Source organism: Ctenopharyngodon idella, chromosome 15, assembly GCF_019924925.1.
Source record: "Ctenopharyngodon idella isolate HZGC_01 chromosome 15, HZGC01, whole genome shotgun sequence".
Classification (NCBI taxonomy): Eukaryota; Metazoa; Chordata; class Actinopteri; order Cypriniformes; family Xenocyprididae; genus Ctenopharyngodon; species Ctenopharyngodon idella.
In genome coordinates, this window is record NC_067234.1 from 29,261,941 (window position 1) to 29,283,932 (window position 21,992).

Here is a 21,992-nt window from a genome sequence, read left to right on the forward strand (position 1 = left end):
CTGGAGTGGATTACTATAGTGACTTTATTGTGACCAGGAATGAAAAGGAGTACGGTTGAACCATAGACTGTGAAAAAAAGGGTTGAACTTTATATTCAGTACACTACAGAGATAAGAAGTGAACAGTCATCTGAACGGCTTGTTCTCACTGCACGTGCTGCAGGTTTCTGTGAATCAGCCATTAAATTATTTTCAAGATGAACGAAGCAGAAAATACATCCACGTGTCAAAGGTGCTTGAGATGTTTTAGAAGTTTTTTACCTGTCGACTTCACAAGAGAAATTGTTAACTTGTGCTCTCTAGCTCTGCCTGTGGTAAGTACAGTAGGTACAGTATTGTTTATTTTAACTCTAAATCGCTTTTAACTCCAACTTAATGGTTTAATCGATTAACTGATTAATGTTATCATCATTTTATCAGTATTTTTTTTTATTATTTTAACCAGTATTTTATTTTGTACAGTACATCAATTTGTCACCTTTAAAGGTGAAGTGACATTTTTGTGACCCCAGAGGAAGCAAACGGAATTGCAAAGTAGAGCTGTTATGTAAACCTTTATTCTTTCTCCTCTCTGAAAAAACGAGATGCCCTCTAGTGTCCAGCGTCCTACTAGGCCTACCTGCAACCAAACAGAAAATAGATAATAAATAAATAAATAGCCTAAATAAATAGAAAAACTGCTTTTTTGAAAACCCATAAAAAAAAAAAATCCTGAGGGAACCTATTGCCAATTTCTGGCTTGGCGCACAAATTTATTTCTCATTATTGTTCCAAGGCAAGCCAAAAGGAGCAGTGTATTATCATAATTTTTGAGGGAAAAAAGCTTAATATAAATCATTCTTTTGAGATTTAGCTTGGCTAACATCACAGAAATGACACAATTCACCTTTATTAATAGCCATGTTACCCATTAGACTGTCTCTGTGCTTTCTTATAGTTTTTGTCCTATCTTTTCGACTATTTAATAATTTTTGTAAGCACTGTGTTTTGTGGACATCTGGGAAAGATAGAGCTTGATGGTGTGACTCTTGCCGTAGCTGTGAGTTTTATATATTTATTTCCTCTTAAAATGTGCATAATGTAATATAGATGTAATAATATTCATATAATATAATATTCATAACATTTTAGATGTAATAAGAGAGTAATTGCAATAAAGCTCACTGTATTCTCACCAACAGGTCATCAATGTTATGGGTATTTGTACTGGCTATGGCTTGTCCGCAGCATGTGACACACTTATTTCTCAGGTAGAGGCTGCAGTGCATTACTTACACACAAACAAATACAACAACGTTATATGTCTCTTACGCTGTCGCTCTGTCTTTGCAGGCTTATGGAGCTGGGAACTTGCCTCAAGTTGGTGTTATAACTCAGAGAGCAATTTTAATTCTGCTACTCGCATGTTTGCCATGCTGCGCCCTTCTTATCAATACAGAGTCAATATTAGTGGTCGTGGGGCAAAGCCCAGAGGTTGCCAGGTGAGCACTATACAAGACTGTCGTTATAGTAACATCCTTAAGTAATAGCTTTTTAGAACATTTGTGTATTTAACTGGAATTAGTTATCAAGAAACATGCTACAACATAATATATTATCATTAACCTTATTCTGTTTCAGAGTATCTCAGCAGTATGTGAACATATTTTTGCCTGGTCTTCCGGTATGTTTTCAGTGTAACACACACTCTTATTTTGTCACATCTCAAATCTGCTGAATGCCAAAACAAGGTAGTTTGCACCACTTTTGGTCTAATGGTTGTTATTTTATAGACTCTTTGACTAAAATACAAACATTTTATGACCAGGTACATCATTTAAAGTATTTGGGGCTCTCAGAGAAGTAATACTGTGTTATTTTTGTCTTATAGGCTGCATTTATGTTTATTCTTGAAACGAAATATCTACAGAATCAGGTAGGAGAAAAACATTCAAATGTAATGCTCTGAGAAAGCATTAATGTGAAAGTTAATGAAATCTCTCATTTCAGGGAATAATTTGGCCCCTGGTCATTACTGGAATATTGGCAAATGTCCTAAATGTTTTAATCAACTATATCCTCCTCTTTGTCCTGGACATGGGTGTTCCGTGAGTTTCCATAACATTTGCTTTTAAACTACGGGAGAGAAAGTAACATGGAAATCAAAGACAAGATAGCTTACTGACCATGTCTATTTCATCTGCAGAGGATCAGCAGCTGCTAATACCATCTCCCAGTACAGTTTGGCGATCATATTGTTTATCTACATCCGATGCAAAGGTCTTCATAAGGACACTTGGGCTGGTCAGTTCAAAATCTGTTATTATATGTTATAATATTATGTGTATCATGCAACAGCCATAGCCAAGTTCAGGGATATATGTTAAAGCAATTCTTTGTGGCCATATAGGTTGGTCGATGGACTGTTTGCAGGAGTGGGACTCATTCATCCATCTGGCCATTCCATGTATGCTCATGTTGTGCGCGGAGTGGTGGACTTATGAGATTGGAGGGCTGCTGTCAGGTTAGAGTGCATGCTTGTCAAAGGGTTAGAGATACAACAAATACAATTTTTTTTAGAACATGTCTAGTCATTTAAGTATTATTTGAGTTGATGTAAGAGTTGGATAGGCCACAAACCACAGGATGTTGAATTGGAATGACAGAAAGAAGAATTTACTATAGGCAGCAGCTATTTGCACTTAGTGTAATTAGCAACAAAATGTATTTTCTTTGCACTAAACATAAATAGTAGTTAGATGCTATTTGTACTAAGGGAATTGTAGTATATTATAAAACAGTATGCAGTAATAACAACATATTCATTGTATATGACTAATTATTAAAATCATAATTGGATGCTGCCTTATTGGGACATTACTTGTCCCTGTCCCTACCCGTTAAACACTTTATTCCAACTGTTAAATACATGTTAGACACTTTATTTCCAAATATTTTCTTAACTTTATTAAGAAGCTAGCCCCAGTAGCCTTGCTCTCCACGCCACTGATCCTGTTATCAGATGGGTTTCTTTTGTAATTTTGTCTGGCTCAGTCAGATAATGGTGGGCAGAGTTAGTGTAAATAGCCTCTGCCAACAAGATGGGCTATTTGCAATTATTGGAAATAGACACTTTGTTTACAATATTGCAATGACAAGAAATTCAACACAGAGCAATTTCATTAGCTTGACACAAGTTTTCTGACAAAACATAAATACATCATTAATTTTGAGTAATTATGCCTTTAGTATGTTTTTTTATTCCATTTTATAAGACTTTGGGGTAAATTTTAGGAAAAATAAGCATTCTTGTATAAATATAAGTTTATATAAATATATGTAACAAATAAAAACAGATAAATAAATATCTGTTTCATTAGGTGACAACATTTTCTTTTTCTTTTGATGGTTATTTATATATTTTTTTATGTATTTATGTATATGATAACATGAAATTGAAGTGTATTATTAAAAGATTGGTTCACTTTAAAATGAAAATTACCCCAAGCTTTACTCACCCTCAAGCCATCCTAGGTGTATATGACTTTCTTCTTTCTAATGAACACAATCGGAGAAATATTAATAAATATCCAAGCTTTATAATGGCAGTGAACGGGACCAACGAGTTTGAAGCTCAAGAAAGTGCATCCATCCATCATAAACGTACTCCACACGGCTCCGGAGGGTTAATAAAGACCTTCAGAAGCGACGTGATGCATTTGTGTAAAGAAATATCCATATTTAACAAGTTATGAAGTAAAATAACTAGTTTCCGCCAGACCGCCTTCCATATTCAACTTATGAAGAAAGTGTAACGCCTCTTGCAGTTCAAAATGATTACGCTATGTCCTACACCTTCTGTTATGAAAAAAACATAACTGACGTGACGTAGTTGAAGGTGAGTAAATCTTGGGGTAATTTTCATTTTAAAGTGAATTAATCCTTTAAAAACTACTCTTACAGCAGTTAAATTCATTTCCTGGGATTTCATTTCATTTTAATACTACTTTGTTAAATTTTAAATCAAATTACAATCCCTTTTAATTCAAATTCAGGAATTAACTTGAAATTTAAAAGGGGTTTTCAATCCAGTTGTGAATGGCACAAAACCCTGTTCCTGACACCTTTGCTGTTTTTTATGGCAGGTCTGATAAGTGAAGTGGAGCTTGGAGCTCAGTCAGTTATGTATGGGCTGGCAAATATTGCTTACATGGTATATTTTCATTAGTGTGAAAACGTTTTATTTCAAGCTTGTATGAACACTACAAGTGAGTGGCCTGTGTTCAGTTCCCTATAGGTTTCAGTGTGGCTGGAAGTGTGAGAGTGGGGAATGCCATGGGAGCAGGCGATGTTGCTCAAGCCAAGCTCTCTGCTAGACTCTCTATGATTTGTGCAGGTAATACTAAGAAAGAGCAAATGGCCCTCTGTATTGTATATGCTCTTTGCAAATAGGTTGCTTATCCATCACTTGTGTGTGCTCATGTACACTGTATAGCTACTGTAAACTATTTTCATACCATCCTATTATTCTTATGAGAAATGTGTAAATGATGATTTTATATTTCATTCCATTTTATTTACAGTTTCTGTTGCAGTGGTTTTGGCAACTGTCATTGGTTCCTCAAAGGATGTAATTGCTTATATCTTCACAAATGACAAGTGAGTGTTCTTCCTTTAATTAAAAACGTTTCAGTCATGACAACTCTTGGAGTAGAATATTTCAACCAGCAAGGGGCATGGAATATACAGCTTGATTTTGGCGGACGAGATCTGGTACGCGTCTGCACATATGCAAGTATTTGTTCAGCTTAGTCAAAATGACAAACAAAAAGGACAGGCTGCTGCAAATAAAATGATAGACCCCCCGTAGCAGATCGCTACAGGTGGCGCTGAGGAGGAGGAGGAATATACAGAAGTTTTCATAATCGCACAGCAGGGCGATCGCAGGCAGGAAGGAAGTACTTCTGATTGGCTGATGCCACGGCATTGGAAGAACAAATCAGCGCTAGGTTAGAGTTTCATGCCTGAATTATGTATTTTGCAACTTTTTTCCATAATTATCTTCTGTGTAATTTGTTCCTTTTAAATTGGAACTCCAGAATGAACTTTGCTCATGTAGTGCTTTAAATATTAATTTTTATATTTTTAAGGCATTTCCTCAAAAAGAGGCATATAATTTGTTTTTTTCATAATAATTCTAGATTTTGCATCTGGAAACAACATAACATTAAACTGTTTTTAAAAAAAAACATATTTTCAAAGCCCCAAACTCATCAAATGAATAGCCTCAAAGTCATAAAATAGATAAAAATGTTACTTGAAAACAGCATTTTGACAAAAATAAGACTACTAGTAAGGCTACTAGTTTTCTTTCCTTCCTCTCACAGAGACATCAGAGCTAGGGTTGCCACGGTAATGGTTTTATATGCTCCTTTCCATCTTCTTGATTCCACAGCGGTAAGTCATTAGCCGAGTTGTGTTAGAGCACTCACAGCTCTCATTAGTGTTAATAACAAAACTGACAACAACACAATGATCATGAGAGTTGAGTTGAAACCTTAATTAGATTGGATGTTGTCCTTCACACATAAATAAATCTGAGACTGCACTGGAATGGGTCATCTGGGGAAATTATGTTAATTATTGTTTCTTTCTTTAATCCAATCAGGCAGCAGGTGGCAGTATAGTGAAAGGTCTGGGAAAACAGAAATTTGGGGCAATCTGCAACCTTGTGGGATACTATGGTGTTGGCTGTCCAATTGGAATATCCTTGATGTTTGCTACTAAAATGGGAATTTTTGGTGAGACATGTATGATATAATGTAATTCATTTTCTAATTTCTAATTTTAATAATATTAAATTATTATATAATTCATTATTTTATTATTAAATACAATTATATATATATTTTTTTATACAATTTAATAATATTACATATAATATATAAACATTTAAATAATAATAAATTGTATTTAACATTTGTTATAATACAAATATATATTTAACATTTAAAATATTTTATTATATTTAATAATTTCATGATATTTTTAAAAAAAAATTTCACTGTCTTGCTTTTTATGTAAATCATTCTATACAGTTATAAATATATAGTTTTGGTGAGGCATGTATGATATAAAGTAATTATTATAATAAATAATATATATATTATAAATAATATATATATTATATATTATAATAAATATATAATTTTTGGTGAGACATGTATGATATAATGTAATTAATTTTCTAATTTTAATAATAATAAATTATATAATTAATTATTTTATTATTAAATACAATTATATATATATATATAATTTTGTATACAATTTAATAATATTACATATAATATATAAACATTTAAATAATAATACATTGTATTTAAAAGGTATAATTTGTTATAATACAAATATAAAATTAATATTTAATATTTTTTATTATATTTAATAGTTATAATAATTTTTTCACTGTCTTGCTTTTTTTACGTAAATCATTCTATACAGTTATAAATATATACGCACACACACACACATATATATATATATATATATATATATATATACAATTTATTGATCTGACATATATAAACATATAATAATATAGTATATGTATTCACTGTCTTGTATATTCTATGTAAACCATTCCTTTAATTTCCTCAAGGTCTGTGGACTGGCCTGTTAATTTCAGTATTCCTTCAGTCAGTGTTCTTTATGGTCCTTCTTTTCAAACTGAACTGGGAAAAATCCTCTGAAGAGGTGAGGAATTTAGGATTTATTTTCATTAAAAGTAGCTTTAGTTCTTGTACAGTGCATTTGAGTGAAGCTTAATCTAAATGTGAACTCAGGCACAGATCAGGGCTGGTGTGCTGCTGAGAAGGACGGATGATGGTAATATGTTTGTTTTGACACTAATAATTCAAAAGTCTGATGATATTTAATGAGCCATTCTAATAAGAGTCATTTTCTTGACAGATGCACAAGTGTACGGCGGACTTATTGAGGACTGTGATGTGAATAATGCTACAGATATTGATGGGCTAGTGGATGAGCAGACCGATGTGGTAATCGCTACAGTGAAGGTGCAGCTGCCATTGAGGATGTTAGTGCTGCGCCGTGGCCTGGCTCTGGCAGCTATGCTTGCGCTCCTTGCTGCTGGACTCATTGTTAAGTTCTTTCTCAACAGATGACAGCCTGGTACTGGGGAAATGTCTTAAAGCAGAGAGAGTCCACCCAGAGCATGTCATAGGACGCCACCCAAAAGGTGCACACCTGTGCTACATGTCCACTTTGTATCTGAAAAGCAGGTTCAAAGTGGGGCACCTTTCTGGGATTTCAGATGTTGTCCATGCATTAAGTATCAGTGCATTGTTTTGTTTTTACATGACATGGGGTGAATCATTTTGTACTTGCTCATAATGTTTATATTTATTTATATAAGCATACTTATTCATCTGACTCTGTTAAACAAAAACAACTTGTACAATCCCAAGTCCTGTAATTAATCCACTCCCTCTCGCTCTCACATTTTTGCCATCTCATGAATTTATATTAAAAAGAGCAAATGTGTTGCAGAAAACATGAATATCAAAAAGATGTTTAATAATGGGGAAGAAAATACTATTGCAATTTCTGTTTTATGCAGACTTTAATTGCTGAGACACACTATAACTTTGTCACATAGACATTGTTCGATCAACACACAAATATCAGCATCTTTTTATTATTTGTGTTTTTTGTCCTCAAGTGACCTGGCTCTAAATATAGCTGATAAAAAAAGACCCAAAACACTCAGAATATAATGGGATAGTGATTTATTGAACCAGGGATTTAATTTTGATAAGCTGCTCTGAATCAACTGTGCAATTTTTGCAGCTGTTTTAAATTAGAAACTAATTCTAATTTTAGATTATCTTTTTACAATAAACAATTATGCAGATGGGGTGTGTGCTAAAACACTGCCCAAAACAGGGCATAAAAATCATGTGCTTTTTTTATATTTGTAATGTCTGAATGCTGAATTACCCTTCCATACATGACACTCATCTAACACCATCTAAAAACAGCCCAGAGTCACAGTCACATCAAACTGTTTAACCAGCAAAATTACTATTATGTGTTAATCCCAATGGCCTATAGGTGCATCAAACATTTACATATAACAAGTTAGCAACAAACAATATGACCGCAAAGCTCTGGATGGACATATCACAATGAATATATTTAAATATTTGTAGGCGTATTAAGGAAGCAGCATTAGTATTTTGGATGGAGAAAAAATTAAAGATAAAAGTAGATTAAAAAAAAATAGTACATATAAGTGATGCATATTGTTTATGCACAAAACCACTTAAATTTAAAAATAAAAATGATTTACAGTACAAATAAATCAAAAACTTACCGAATATATCAGTCATATGTCAATAGAAGAAAGCTAAAAAAAAACAATTTTGTATTCATTGATTGTCTTAATAGAAAGTGAAAAGATACGTAACGGATGTCCAACCATATATAATGGATGACCTTAACCAGATGGAGCTAGCACATTGTCATTTCACTAGTTACCAGTGAACATTTACTGTAACCTTTAAAAAGTCATATGTAAGCAATGTCTTACACTATGTCTACAGCAGACACGAGCAGTGTCAAAAGCAAATAGAAACCATTATAATCAGTGATTTTTTCTACACTGTATGCAGTGTGACACAACGAGTCACTGACAATAAATGCCCCCACCCCCTTTTTTTTTTTGACGCACATTACTCAACATGGTCGTGCTACTTGCAACAACAGTACGAATGTATTTGGAATGTTCACTTTTGACGTGTCCAGTGTAGAAAACTTTTTAGATGTCTGTGGCAAGCAGGGCAGGCCGAGAGCAGTGGGAATGGAGAGAGGCTGGTGGTGCAAGTGTTAAAGGGTTAGTTCACCCCAAAATGAAAATTCTGTCATTAATTACTCACCCTCATGTCTTTCCACACCCGTAAGACCTTTGTTCATCTTCAGAACACAAATTAAGATATTTTTGATGAAATCCGAGAGGTATCTGACTAGTCCATAGACGGCAATGTAATCAACACTTTCAAGGTCCAGAAAGGTACTAAAGACATCGTTAAAACAGTAAACATGACTGCAGTGGTTCAACCTAAATTTTATGAAATTTTTGTGCGCAAAAAACAAACAAAAATAACGACTTTATTCAACAATCTCTTCTCTTCCCTGTCATTATCCTTCCGCAGTTGACGCAGTAAGCACAGTGAAGGGCTTCCGTGTTCATGTCCGAATGCCGGCTCAGTATTGGCCAAAGCTGATCATGTGAGCAGCACGATGCGTGCGTGTGATGCTGACGCAGAAGCCGGGCAAGTCAGCGTTCTGATGTAGAACCTGGGAGCGCTGTATGTAAACAACGTATGAGAATGACACAGAAGAGAAGATTTCAGGCCTGGACTTTATGTTAGAGCTTTATTTTAGTTTATGCGGCAGTCGTCCGTAAGGGGCTGCCACTTTACTTTCGTTTGTTTATTTTGTGATTAAAGTTACGTTTACTGTTCACCGGTTCCCAGCTCGTTTTTCCCTGAGCCTTTAACATTGTTACAGGGTCATTTACGCAGAATTTGTTTTTGCGTTTGAAAACGCAGGATGCAGGGCAGTGTAAAAGGTTATTCACAAAGAACACATTTTTGTATTCCACTGTGCTGCATTTCTTTGTTCTTCTATGAAACTTGCGCTAGACAAATGTCTTTGACTGTTGTGTTCGCATCTCACATCTTTTGCAGCCTGTAGCACACTACACTGTGTTCTAAAAATGCAGCGTTCAAGTTAAAAGAAGTTCTTGAGACCTTGCTTTTTTGTCCATTCCACTGCTCACTACAGGCAAAGTCTAGAGATTTTTTTTTTAAACTTAAAGGTGCAATATGTAATATTTTCTGTCCGCTAGAGGTCGCTAGAAGCCTATTCAAAACAAAAGCGTAGCTTGATGATGCCAAGTTTGAGCGTGGAATCTTGAGACATGTGGTCTTCACCTCAAAGGCCGGTGGAAAAGAATTGGTATAGGACTCGGGAAGAAATCATGTTTATGGATGCGATTATTAACGTCACTGTAGTATGAAGCAGAGCAGGTCGAGTGTTGTGGGAGCTGAACGAGGCCGCTGGAGCGATTGCGCAACACGCCGCGAGCAGAACTTTTATTATACCACAGTCGCCGGCGCAGCTTCTGCTTTTCCAGTCACGAGTATGAGGTAACGCAGCTCTGTTTATCATATTAGATACATTTGAGTGTGTTGAAAATGGTGTTATAATGTTACTCTGTGCGTTCGCTCAGTGGCTGCTGTGAGACACTTGTTTCACACTGCAGTAAGATAGATCGATTTTAGAATATCATATTAAATGCTGGATGGCTTGTGTTGATAAATGGCATGCAATTAATTTTAAAACGTATTGTATGATGGAGAAAATTCTGTATTACTGTTACTAAAAATAAAGCTGCATCTGATTATGCTATGTTAGCTACTTCACAAAATAGTTGTTCCCTTGCCTATTAAAACATGTAAATATTAAAGTGTCTTTGGTGTTTTCATGGTTTCTACAAAATAAAACGGAAACCGAGGGGTAACGCGGGTATGACACAATTGACAGGCGACTCCTCACATGTCCCGGAGCCTTGGTTAAAATTGCAATTTTCTCACGATTTACAAATAGTTGCAAACATTTGGGATATTTTAAGTACTCAAGAGAACAAAATATATAACACTGGCCTAGTGGTTTTTGGATATTTTACTGCAAAATTCTTACATATTGCACCTTTAATCGCTGCATTTTTAGAACGCCATGTCGAAACGTCACATGTTTACATAGAAAGCAACTGAAAAGTAACGCGGTGGAATGCAAAAACACATTATTTGTAAACGGCCTTTGCAGCAGTTTGCGCACGACATGGCTAAAAATGCGGCGCTCAAGTTAAAAGAAAAATTCTTATAGACGCATGTCTAGGCCATTTTTTTTTATTTCATTCCACTGCCCTGCAACTCACATTTTAAAAATAAAAAAGCACATTCTGTGTGAACGGCCCCTCAAGCAGTTGTAAACACGGTGTTAGGTAGGAATTCCTATGGTGCCACATGCAATTGGCATTTGCTTCAAGTTCCCACAGTTCCGCCATGTTTATTAATGCAGCATTTGACAGCGGCTTTGTAGAATATCTTCTTTTTGGCAGTATTTCCAGCAGCCACCTGACTAGAAATGTCAACTGAAGAGATTATATGACTTTGTCACTGGGGAACAGACCTTTTTTTCTGCTAAGCCGGTCAATTTTCTTACTATTTGGCCTAATGATGTGGACAAAGCAAATGCACTCAGAATAAAAATATGATCATCTGTCTAGGTCTACAATATACAGCCCCGGACCACTGTAAAAATGCCTCTATTTTTCTAATTCAATTAAATTTCTTTGTTGCCTCTCACAGCATACAGATATAAAATGTTCACAGTGAATCTATCTGAGGTCCTGGTTTCAAATGATACTGGTTGAATAGATGGGAGTGGCTGTGGTAAAGTTTGAGACCAAAGTAGAATTTGCACCCGCACGATAAGATATCTCAGGTAAAGGCACAATGAGATGGATGGCTATCCCTACAGCTAGGATGAGAAGAGCAGCGAGGGTGGTCAGACCCCTCCTGAGGATCAGCTGAGAGGTAGAGAGCAGAGCTACGGGCTTTTCATCCACTTGAGTCACGTTTGGCCCCTCATGTACCACAGTACTGTTGAGCCCCTCGTCCTGATCGTGAGAGCTTACAACCATGTATCCATTCCCATTCTGAAACAGTGAGACACAATTTTTCCATTATAAGTGTTTTAACTGTGCCATGGGTGCCACATTTTTTAAAAGGGCATGATAAGGGGATAGTTCACCCAAAGATCATTTTACTCACCCTCATGTCATTTCAAACCTGTATGACTTTCTGAATGAGGAACACAGAACTGAAAAATGCTTCAGTGTTTTTTGTCAATACAATAAAAGTGAATGAGGTCGAATTATGTTTTGGACCCCATTGAAGTTCATTATATGGGCTAAAACAGTTACAACATTCTTCATAATATCATAGGAACAACATGAGGATGAGAAAATGACAGTTTTCATTTTTGGTGAACTATTCCTTTAAAAGTGTATGTACAAATGTACGAATCAGCTGACAGGATTAAAAGCATCAATTTTTAGCATGTTATTTTTGTAACTGTTGTAAAATAATGCATACTTTTTTATTAATAGTTTTAGCGATTATATAAAATGAAAACTATAAATTACCTCTGTATTTAGGACCACCTGGTAGAAGCTGTTGCGATGGTTTGTACAAAACTCAGGGGTCATTGCTCCATTTGCTGCTCCATTTGCACTCTTTCCTGTACGCTCAATTGCCTTTCAAAGAGAAATAACCTCTTTCAGTCACTGAAATCAGCAATTAATCACATGATCATGAGCAGCATAATTAGAAGAAAGGTTCAGTTTTAATAGGTCTGATATGCCTACCTCTTCTGTCATTTTCTTCCAGTTTAATTTGAAAATGGCCACGACGAAAAAAATCGCTAGTAAAAAGACCGCAATGAGGAGGCCCAGCCAAAAGCCTGAAAGAACAGGCGATAAATCACTGTAGATATTAAAAGGTTCCCTGATCATTTGTGTAATTAAACACCAGTAATTGTGACTGGAGTCAATATGATGCATTTAGTTGTAACAAGACGAACCAGCAACTTGTAACTTGGCCGTGAACATCAGAACAATGCTCGATGGGAGTCCAATGCAGTAGTAGCCAAATAGGTTAGCAATAGCAGCTATCTTCTGCTGCCCTGTGCCAAGGAGAACGCCCATGCCAACACACTGAAAGAAGGAGAAACAAACTGTAATATAGGATCTCATAATAAAATACTTGAGTGATTCAAAATACTACTGCATTTGATAAGATAAATATGAATATATAAATAAATTTATATATAAATACATAAAATTATATATTTTAGTTTATATATATATATATATATATATATATATATATATATAGTATATGTAAATTATTATTTTTTTAAATCTACAAAACCCTTTAAAGGGATAGTTCACCCAAAAATTAAAATTCTATCATTTACTCACAATGAAAGAATATTTGTAACCAAGCAGATCTCATCCTCCACTGACTTCCATAGTATTTTTTCATTTTAAATCAGCAATATAATCTGACAACAATTATAATCGTTTACTTTTTTTTTGTTATTTCAAAGCAAAATACACGTTAACTAAAAATGAAATATTAAAAAAAGGGTAACACTTTACAATAAGGTTCATTAGTTACACATTAGTTAATGTATTAACTAACATGAACTAACCATGAGCAATACATTTGTTACTGTATTTACTAATGTTCGTTAATGTTAGTTAATGAATATTAGGGGTGGGACGGTTCGCTGTAAAAATCGAACCGTTCGGTTCTCCACCCACGGTTCGGCACGCGCTTGCATCGCGGTTCATCCCAAATCTGACGACGCATCTACGTGCAAAACAGACAGACAGATTCGGCTATAATGTATGTTTCAGTTGATGGATACACATTCTGGTTTCACAATACGTTGATAAAAAGAACATGGACAAAACAGTCACTCGTTGTAAACAAATGTTCAATGACGTGCCGAAAGCTCTATGACCAGTCATTTACGCCGTCATCACCCGGCTGTTGATAGCGCGCGACGCGAGCGCAGGTGAGACCTGAACATATCACGTTGCTATCTATGTTTAAACTAAACTCATTTAAACCATGCCAATTTAAACATCCGTAAGACGCGAAAGAGGACTCGCGCGCGCAGTGAGGAGATTTGTGTGTGCGCTTATCCGAAGCGCGCACATGGAGAGCCTCGTCAGAGCGCGCAAATTCTCTTTCAAGTCTTGCACCTGAACGGACAAATTCAGACAAAAATTATGTCAACATGCCCATCTTAGCGAGTATCCTAACAAACATAGTAGGTTATGTCTTAAGAGAAAAACGAGACAGACAGCACATGTGTATCAGTGTACTGGATCTTTGAATTATGTCTTAAAGGGACAGAGTCTAATATTCCTGCTCTATGTGTTTTAATGTTAATCAAACGACAAAAGACGAAGAAATCACTCTTGACTTAATAGCTTTTGTAACTTCAGTAATGTTCCATCTTTATTTAATTATTCAAAGAAGTTTTAATGCAGTGTTATTTTATATTAGATTACTTTATTCAATTTCTATACCTGAAAGCTGTTAGATACCTGAAAAACCTGTAAAGCATTGTTTATTTTATTTGTATCTTGGCTCTCATGTATTTATTTGTGCTGTTTCTTGTAGTTTGATTATTTGTTTTTATTTTATTTATCTTTATTTGACAATTGTCCTATTTTTTACTGAACATAGCACATACTGAACTGTACCGAAACCGTGACACTAAAACCATGATACAAACCGAACCGCAAGAAATCTGAACCGTCCCACCCCTAATGAATATATATATATATATATATTTTATGTGAAATCAAAATATAAAAATGAAATGCATTTCAAAATATGAACAGAAACTATAATATTAATGATACTAAATAACTCTATAAGAATGGTATCGTAAGTTGTGCTTCTTTAGTTCAAATAATGCTTAAAATTTTCTGGGGACTGGCTTTTTAAAATAAAATGTATTGAGCCCATATTGAGCGTTGCAATTTCTCCAAATTCATTTTTATACAGGTGGTCCGTCTCCTCCCCCTATATACTGTCTCTGGTGAAATGAGGAATAAAAGTTTGTGAAGAACTCACCAATATTCCATTAAAGAACTGAAGAGGGCAGTAGATGTTCAGTAGCTGAGACACAAGCTCTGCTATAGTCCTAAATATACATCACAATGGAAATTTGAAACACAGCTGTTGTTGACATTATTTCTGTTAAATCTTAATTCTTAATGTTTAGACTAGAGCGTTTACAGATTTGTTAAAGTGTACTTATGCCCACAAACATTTTGTTTTACACGCTTGTAATAATGAGGAAAGTGGCTTACTCATCTGAAGTGAATATGAAGCCAATGACTGTTTTTGTTGAGGCCAGGATAAAACCTTGGATGATTGCTATAACAGCTGGGGAACAAAATGAACATTTATGAGACATCAATTGGTGCTTCATATGAGTAAGTGTCATGACAAGCTTAGGAGTGATTGATATTAAATGAAATTAGTTTAACTTATGTTTTTACCTGAACTAATGAGGGACACCTTGCTGGTAAGGATGGCAGCAGCTGTTTCCCCAGCGCCAAGTGCGTTTCCCACACGAACACATGCTGCTCCTTGCATTCCTAATGGGATCTGGAATATCAAGATGGAGGTGAAAAAACGGATAAAAGGATAAAGGTGAATTTTATATGATAATATGAATATTCTCAAATTATCCAAACACACCATGTAGTTGATGTATGCCAGCATTATAACCACGTGTTGAGCAGCCAGGTCCACCTCACTCAGCATTCCTGATGGGATGAGGGGAGTCAGTAGTAAGGGGATAATTCAGTGGAAAAGCAATATTAAAATCTAACTTGTTAAATACACAAACATAAACATGTATTTTTCTGTGAATATAACAAAATTCATTCATTTATTGTCATTTTTTAAATGTTCATATAACGTTATTGTTTTCTTAATCTTATTTCGGTTTTAGTTTTTTTTTTTTTTTTAGTACATCTAGTTAAACTAAATAAGCAAGAAATGTTGCCTTGATAACTTGCTGAAATAAAATTTAAAAATACCTGTATTTTATTTCAGTTGTTTTATTGTATTTCAAGCAACAAACGTGTTGTTATGGTTTTAGTTAACTATAATAACCCTGGAACGTACCTGCCAGGAAGCCTCCAACTTCATAGATCCACCATTCAAAACAGATCATCAGTGTGCTGGGGATGGCCAGCTTCATGTAGGAACCCCATTCCTGCAGGGCCTCAGAAGACCACCCTGTTGGAATAACAGTTAGAGATTATGGAGCAACCAAGCTCTAAAAACAAACAAACATACAAATAAATAAATAAAAGAAAGTGCACGTTTATACAAAGCCTCATTGTGTTCCGTACCTTCACAATCCCACTAATCATGTCACAGGAAAGCGCATTGAGACCAGCATTCATGTAAGCAATAAGGCACTCGAGGCTAGTGCTGTATCGTGAATAAGTCACGGCTGAAGGGCGTTGTTAGGTACGACGCGAAGTGGAGTGCCTGCAACCCATTCAGCCGTGACTTATTCACGATACAGCACTAGCCTCGAGTACCTTATTACTTTTATAAAACGGTTACAACACAATACAATTATTAAAGCCAAAAATATGTATCATGCAACTCTAATGAAGTAAACTTTCACTAAAAGTCTTACTTTCCGCCGGAAAAATAGTCCCTGGCCATGAACAGCAAGAAGTTGCATTATTACACCATTAGATGGCGGCAAAGACTGTCTTTATGAGTGTGTCAGTCAGTAGCGAAAACTTTTACATTTAAAAGACTGAACTGTTGTGAACACTGAACAAGACGCAACTGACAAATGCTTTGACTAGCGCTGTAAGTCTTGGGAAAACCCCTTAACTGTTAAAAGGGACAAGATAATACATCGGACATTCAAACAGATTTTTTTATTATGAACATAGGACTGACCTGAAGGAAAATGCTAAATCTGAATGCAGGTAATAAACTCACTAATACAGTACATTCCTAGCTTCACTCAAGCTTCCATGAACAATATCAGTTGAGAACAGTTTACGTTGCTAAGAGTGGTTGCTAAGGTTGTGTAGTGATAGGCTACACAGAACCTGTGAAGCAGTCATAGCCGTGTTTTATCGTGAATAAAATACAGCTATTGACCAATCAGAATCAAGGACAGGAACTAACCGTTTTACAACTGTAGCGACTAACTTCTTAGTTGCACAATTAACAAGGTAATTTTTACAAGTATGAGTACAGTAGCAACGCTGTTTTAATGTCTCATATTTCGCGTCGACGTCGAGCTAAATGAACAAATGCGCTCTTCCATTTAGGATGAACCGAATCACTACTACAATAATTCGGGATTTCGTATGCATATGACAAAGAGCATTGTTTAGGATGAGCTGATTCACGAAATTGAATCAGACTTTTCTTTTTTGTGGCTACAAACTGTATGAGACTAGAGAGGGCCAGTAAAGGGACAGTTCACCCAAAAATAAAAATTATCCCATTATTTACTCACCCGCAATCCATCCTAGGTGTCTATGACTATCTTCTTTCAGACAAACAGAATCGGAGTTATATTAAAAAATATCCTGGCTCTTTCAACCTTTTTAAAGGTAACGTTAGTGAATGGGGGGCGATATTTTAAAGCCCAAAAAAATGCATCCATCCATCATAAAACTAATCCATATGGCTCCAGGGGGTTAATAAAAGCCTTCTGAACAGAAGTGATGAAGTGATTTTGTAAGAAAAATATCCATATTTATAGCTTTATAAACTATAACCACTGGCTTCCGGTAAAAGCCGTATGCGAGGAGTGAAGAGTAAACTCTGACCTGACGCATGACGCAATGATGACGAACACAGAAATGTAGAGGATAGAGCAAAACAAAACACTGGTCACAAATTAGAAGTATAAAATAAGAAATTTTAAAGAGAAATGTCTGAGGATTTTGATATACGTAAAAAAAAGAGGAGCTTGAGTTTGTTGTTGCACAGCCCATTTTGTTTAAACCTTGAGAGGTGTCTAAACTTACGCTACTCATCATATGTCATACATCACATCAGGGGTTACTCTTGTGGTGCAAGTCGACTGGCCGGTCATCTGCCGGAAGCTAGTTATTTTAGTTTATAAAGTTTCAAATATGAATATTTTTCTTACCCCCATTCACTACCATTATAAAGCTTGGAAAAGCAAGGATATTTTTTTAAATACATCTCTGATTGTGTTAGTTTCAAAGAAGATATTCATATACAGTATTGTGAAAAGTTACTTTTACTTTTACAAAAAAAGTCCTATTTTTGGTTAATGTAAAGGCCCTTTCACACCATAAGTGAAATGAATAAGCCTCAGGCTGAAGGAAATGCATATTTACGCCTGTACAGTAGAGGGCGCAGCTCAAACAAACCTTTCAGCTGTGCTGCCATACTGGATTAAAGAATAGTATACAGGAGGAGGAAGATCAACACTCTTATTTCTAAATCTAATCTAAGGTAATTTTTTGCGTATTAGTAAGGTTGAATTAGATAATTGAAGGTCAGCAGCAAAGACATTGGTTAATAAAGTGAGATTAAATACATAAAGTGTATTTGTGTTTATTTAATATATTTAATTATTACAGGTTTGCGTAAAATTGTGAGATTGCATTTCACTGGTTTTATTCATTTTGAGGAATACTGAATGTTTTCATGCAAGTGAGATGAGTAAATGCACGTTTACATTTAGTTTAGAAATACAATAACCATCATGTTCACACAGAATGCCTCTGCACTTACCCTGTTTCTCTCAACAAGGGGACAGTAGTACTGTCGGTCAATAATTGTGTAAACAAAGTAACTTGTGTTACTTATTTAAAAAAGTAACTTAGATATTTTGTTGTAAATTGAAAAAACTAATGCGTTACTTTACTAGTTACTTGAAAAAAGTAATCTGATTACGTAACTCACGATACTTGTAATGTGTTACCCCCAACACTGGTCATATGGGATAATTTTGAAAATTTTGGGTATACTATCCTTTTAAGGATGAACCGATTCACTAGAATAATTCAGACTTATTAAGCAGATGACAGAGGTTCACTAAACTAGTATGCCCAATTGTATCGAATCAGTTCATTTGTACTTGAAATGAACAGATAGCCCCATAAAAACTATTTGTGTCCACGGATTCGAGTATAGGTATTTTTATCGTAATGATTCTGCTGCTCATTGCTATGTTTTTTATATTCTATATAGGCCTATTCTTTTATATATGACATGGGCTCGGTTTCACAGACAGGGCTTAGCCTAAGCCACGATTAGGTCTTAGTTCAATTACGATATTTAAGTAGCTTTTATAAACATACACTAGAAAAAAATACATTTACTGGTGTGCATCTTGCGACAAAACAATGGCACTGACATATTTTAAGATATGTCAGTACAAGTTTCTTTCAGTTAAAACAGCTCAAACATGCACTTTAGTCTGTGACTAGCTTTGGCCTTGTCTGTGAAACCGAGGGATAGTCTATTTAGTTTATCAAGTCAGAAGCTGTCACCTGATTAAGGCTGTGAATTTGTTAATTTCAAAAGCTCGTTATTTTTGTTCCAAGCAGCGATGACGGGCCCAAGCCCAGTGGCACCGCCAACCCGGTGGCTTCAGGGCAACTGTGCATGGTGGGCGCAATAGGCATTTAAAACGGGTAAACTAGGGGTGTGCACAAATAGTCGAATATTTAATCTGTAATTAATGTTCAAATAATAAAAATACTATTCGAGTTTTACTATGTTGCTTTGCTGGCCGTAAATACAGTGAATCCATGATAAATCCTAAGAACTAAAACTCGCAGTTATAACTAAATGCACTGGGTGGCGCTGTGGAGCGTGTTTAACAAGTTTATTTTATTTGATCGTCACATAATGTTGTCGTCTGCCTCGCGAAGTTTGGAATTACTTAGATGAAAATGATCTTACAAAATGGAATTACTTTTGATCAAATGAATTAATGAAACCGAGTTATCATAATATCACCACCATATTGAGAAAACACATGAAATCCAAACTCCCGTCGAATGAGGAAAGACAGCTGTCCATCACTGCATTCACGACAGGTAAGCGCAGCTGTAACCCGAGTGAGCCGAGAAGATAACTTATCATAAAGCAAAATGATCTCGAGACATATGTTTCCTTTAAGTTTTGTCGAGGGAGACATATTTACGAACAGAAAACACAAAGTGCTGCTGTTAGAAACGGAGCTTAGCCCACCGTTATCTTTGTGTCTCTGCAACGTCTGTCAGCACAGCGCATTTTCTCACCCGAGCATGTGGATATTGTTTTTCTCAACATGAACATGTGAAACAATATGAACACGATAACCATATACTGACTCGAGTGTGCCTTAGTGGCTTGGGCCCTAATTAGAAACTTATTCATTTAAGAAAAAAGTGTCCCTTCAGTAGATTTAGGCCTATTAGTTTTTGTTAGCATCTTGAGGTGTTTAGTCTTTTTTTTTTTTTTTTTTCAAAAGTGCTAGACTAAATTAATTAATAGTTTTAAATGAGTAGTCGGTAGCTTGACAAACTAAAGTTTCAAAGTAACTTCCCCAACACTGATAGACACTCACCTCCCCAAGTTTTTTCATGGAGCCTCTGCCAGCGAATGAAACAAAACAGGGCAAAACAATTAAAAACCTGAGCAAAGGTGTTTGCAGCAGCAGACCCACTGAAAGTGCACAGAAAAAAAAATCTTATTATGAAAATTCTGAAAACCAAACACGTGAAAAAACACAAAATATGGAAAACATATTTATACTCACTAAACTCCAAAATCCCACCAGTACAGCAGAAAGTAGTTCACTATCACATTGGCAATATTGGCAACTGCAGATGCATACATCTGAGGCTTGATCACTCCCTATACAGTGTGTTAATGAGTATTACAACATCAACATACAAGAACGGAACTATTTAGTTATTAAATTGTTGATTTTCTTGAAAGATCATTTTATGTACCTGGTTCTGAAGATATGACAGTTGCAGCTGATACAGAAACATGGCCTGTAATATAGACACATGGCAGACTCGACATTAGGATGAACAGCAATGTGTACAAAGAATTATTTGATTCGAGTTCCTCTGCAATGGAAATGCAATCCATAATCATCCATTAGTGGACCTTACCGGAATTGCAGGCAAATATGCAACCACATAGAGTTGTGCAATCCTGAAAGACAGAAACGGTTAGTTTTCAGTCAGACACCACAGACTGGTTTGTACTCTAGTATTCAACAGTCAATATCAATTCATATGTTCAGTCAGGAGAGTGTTGAAGAGTGTCGCTCACCTGGCCACCTCGGGGTCCTGTCCCAGATAGAGAAGGAGGGGCTGGGTGTTCAAAAGCAAAGCCCAACAAGGCAAACTGAAGAGCGTCAGAATTAGGATGCCTCTCTGCAGGATGACGCCTACATGGAGAAGGTTCTTACTCCCGAATGTCTGGGGGCAAGATGCAAGACTGCCATAAGCTATCAGTTACTATACATGTGAGAAAGGTCTGGGGGGAATCGACCTAATAAGGTTTATTACAAATATAAATGTCATGAGAGAATCTTTAACTGATTGATTTTTGGATATATCCCATAAAACCTGTTAACGTGAGCTGCGAGCTATTTATGACAGATGTTGTTTTTGGTCATATTTATGGAATGCAAGACAATATTATGCTTGCAAAAACTATCAAGAATCAACTTATCCAGGATTTATTTGTTTTTAAATGCCTCTGAAGTATTTTAAAGGGTCAGTTCACCCAAAAAATGAAAATTCTCTCATTAATTATTGAATTATTCATTAATTATTGAATAATTAATGACAGAATTTTCATTTTTGGGTGAACTAACCCTTTAACATTAAAAATGAAAATTATATACATGAAGTGATTCTTAGTAGGCCTTTCATTATCCATGGCTTTTGGTTTATTATTTTATTAGAAAGTTGGAGTGCTATTTGTATGGAAAACACACCTGTGATACCAAAGTGTCGCATGCCAAAGCCAGTCCTAACCCCGTCGCTGCAGCTGTTACATTTATAGTCTGAAAAATAAATGTATTGGACACATTGTGTGGGCTTGTAAATCACTGCTCTATAACTAGCACATCTCAATACAGAGAATTTTTTATTCAAGCAGACGTACAGCTGAAGCCATGGCGTAGCCCGCTAGGACAGTGTTCCCCAGACGTCCACAGAACATTGTCACCACAAAGAAAAGGAGGAAATTCAGGAACCGGCACACAAGCTAAGAACACAAACAAAGAAA

The 21,992-nt window shown here is 35.6% G+C and overlaps 2 protein-coding genes across 9 annotated transcripts in view; one reads left to right on the top strand and one right to left on the bottom strand.

Moving 5' to 3' along the window:
- The first annotated feature begins 18 nt into the window (after positions 1-18).
- On the top strand, positions 19-7,915 carry slc47a3 (solute carrier family 47 member 3). 8 transcript variants are annotated; one of them, XM_051863988.1, is made up of 17 exons: positions 19-314; positions 938-1,039; positions 1,182-1,250; positions 1,333-1,481; positions 1,621-1,663; positions 1,871-1,915; positions 1,990-2,087; positions 2,186-2,283; positions 2,390-2,503; positions 4,125-4,192; positions 4,267-4,375; positions 4,563-4,638; positions 5,367-5,436; positions 5,648-5,780; positions 6,641-6,735; positions 6,825-6,867; positions 6,952-7,915. In XM_051863988.1, the coding sequence occupies exons 1-17, from the start codon at positions 198-200 to the stop codon at positions 7,164-7,166; spliced, it is 1,644 nt and encodes a 547-aa protein (XP_051719948.1). In that variant the 5' UTR covers positions 19-197; the 3' UTR covers positions 7,167-7,915. The 8 variants fall into 8 exon arrangements, 7 of the variants coding, with proteins under 7 accessions (XP_051719948.1, XP_051719952.1, XP_051719949.1 ...); XR_007925272.1 differs by lacking the exon at positions 5,648-5,780 and having other exon boundaries at positions 6,952-7,155; XM_051863989.1 differs by lacking the exon at positions 938-1,039 and having other exon boundaries at positions 20-314.
- slc47a4 (solute carrier family 47 member 4) overlaps positions 7,776-21,992 on the bottom strand; it is a 30,957-nt gene continuing 16,740 nt past the window's right edge. Inside the window, exons 3-18 of the mRNA XM_051863980.1 lie at positions 21,870-21,971; positions 21,700-21,768; positions 21,027-21,175; positions 20,864-20,906; positions 20,696-20,740; positions 20,500-20,597; positions 20,308-20,405; positions 15,855-15,968; positions 15,423-15,490; positions 15,221-15,329; positions 15,029-15,104; positions 14,790-14,859; positions 12,715-12,847; positions 12,500-12,594; positions 12,278-12,388; positions 7,776-11,788 (exon numbers count right to left, since the gene is read on the bottom strand). Coding sequence (XP_051719940.1) covers positions 11,486-11,788; positions 12,278-12,388; positions 12,500-12,594; positions 12,715-12,847; positions 14,790-14,859; positions 15,029-15,104; positions 15,221-15,329; positions 15,423-15,490; positions 15,855-15,968; positions 20,308-20,405; positions 20,500-20,597; positions 20,696-20,740; positions 20,864-20,906; positions 21,027-21,175; positions 21,700-21,768; positions 21,870-21,971 — 1,683 coding nt within the window. The 3' untranslated portion in view covers positions 7,776-11,485. The remainder of the gene's footprint in view (positions 11,789-12,277; positions 12,389-12,499; positions 12,595-12,714; positions 12,848-14,789; positions 14,860-15,028; positions 15,105-15,220; positions 15,330-15,422; positions 15,491-15,854; positions 15,969-20,307; positions 20,406-20,499; positions 20,598-20,695; positions 20,741-20,863; positions 20,907-21,026; positions 21,176-21,699; positions 21,769-21,869; positions 21,972-21,992) is intronic.

Bases quoted from the DNA above. Each gene is read 5' to 3' on its own strand.
- slc47a3 (XM_051863988.1), top strand. From the start codon at position 198: ATGAACGAAGCAGAAAATACATCCACGTGTCAAAGGTGCTTGAGATGT. The intron at 1,916-1,989 runs GTAGGAGAAAAA...CTCTCATTTCAG, and splicing joins CGAAATATCTACAGAATCAG to GGAATAATTTGGCCCCTGGT. The intron at 2,284-2,389 runs GTCAGTTCAAAA...GTGGCCATATAG, and splicing joins TCATAAGGACACTTGGGCTG to GTTGGTCGATGGACTGTTTG.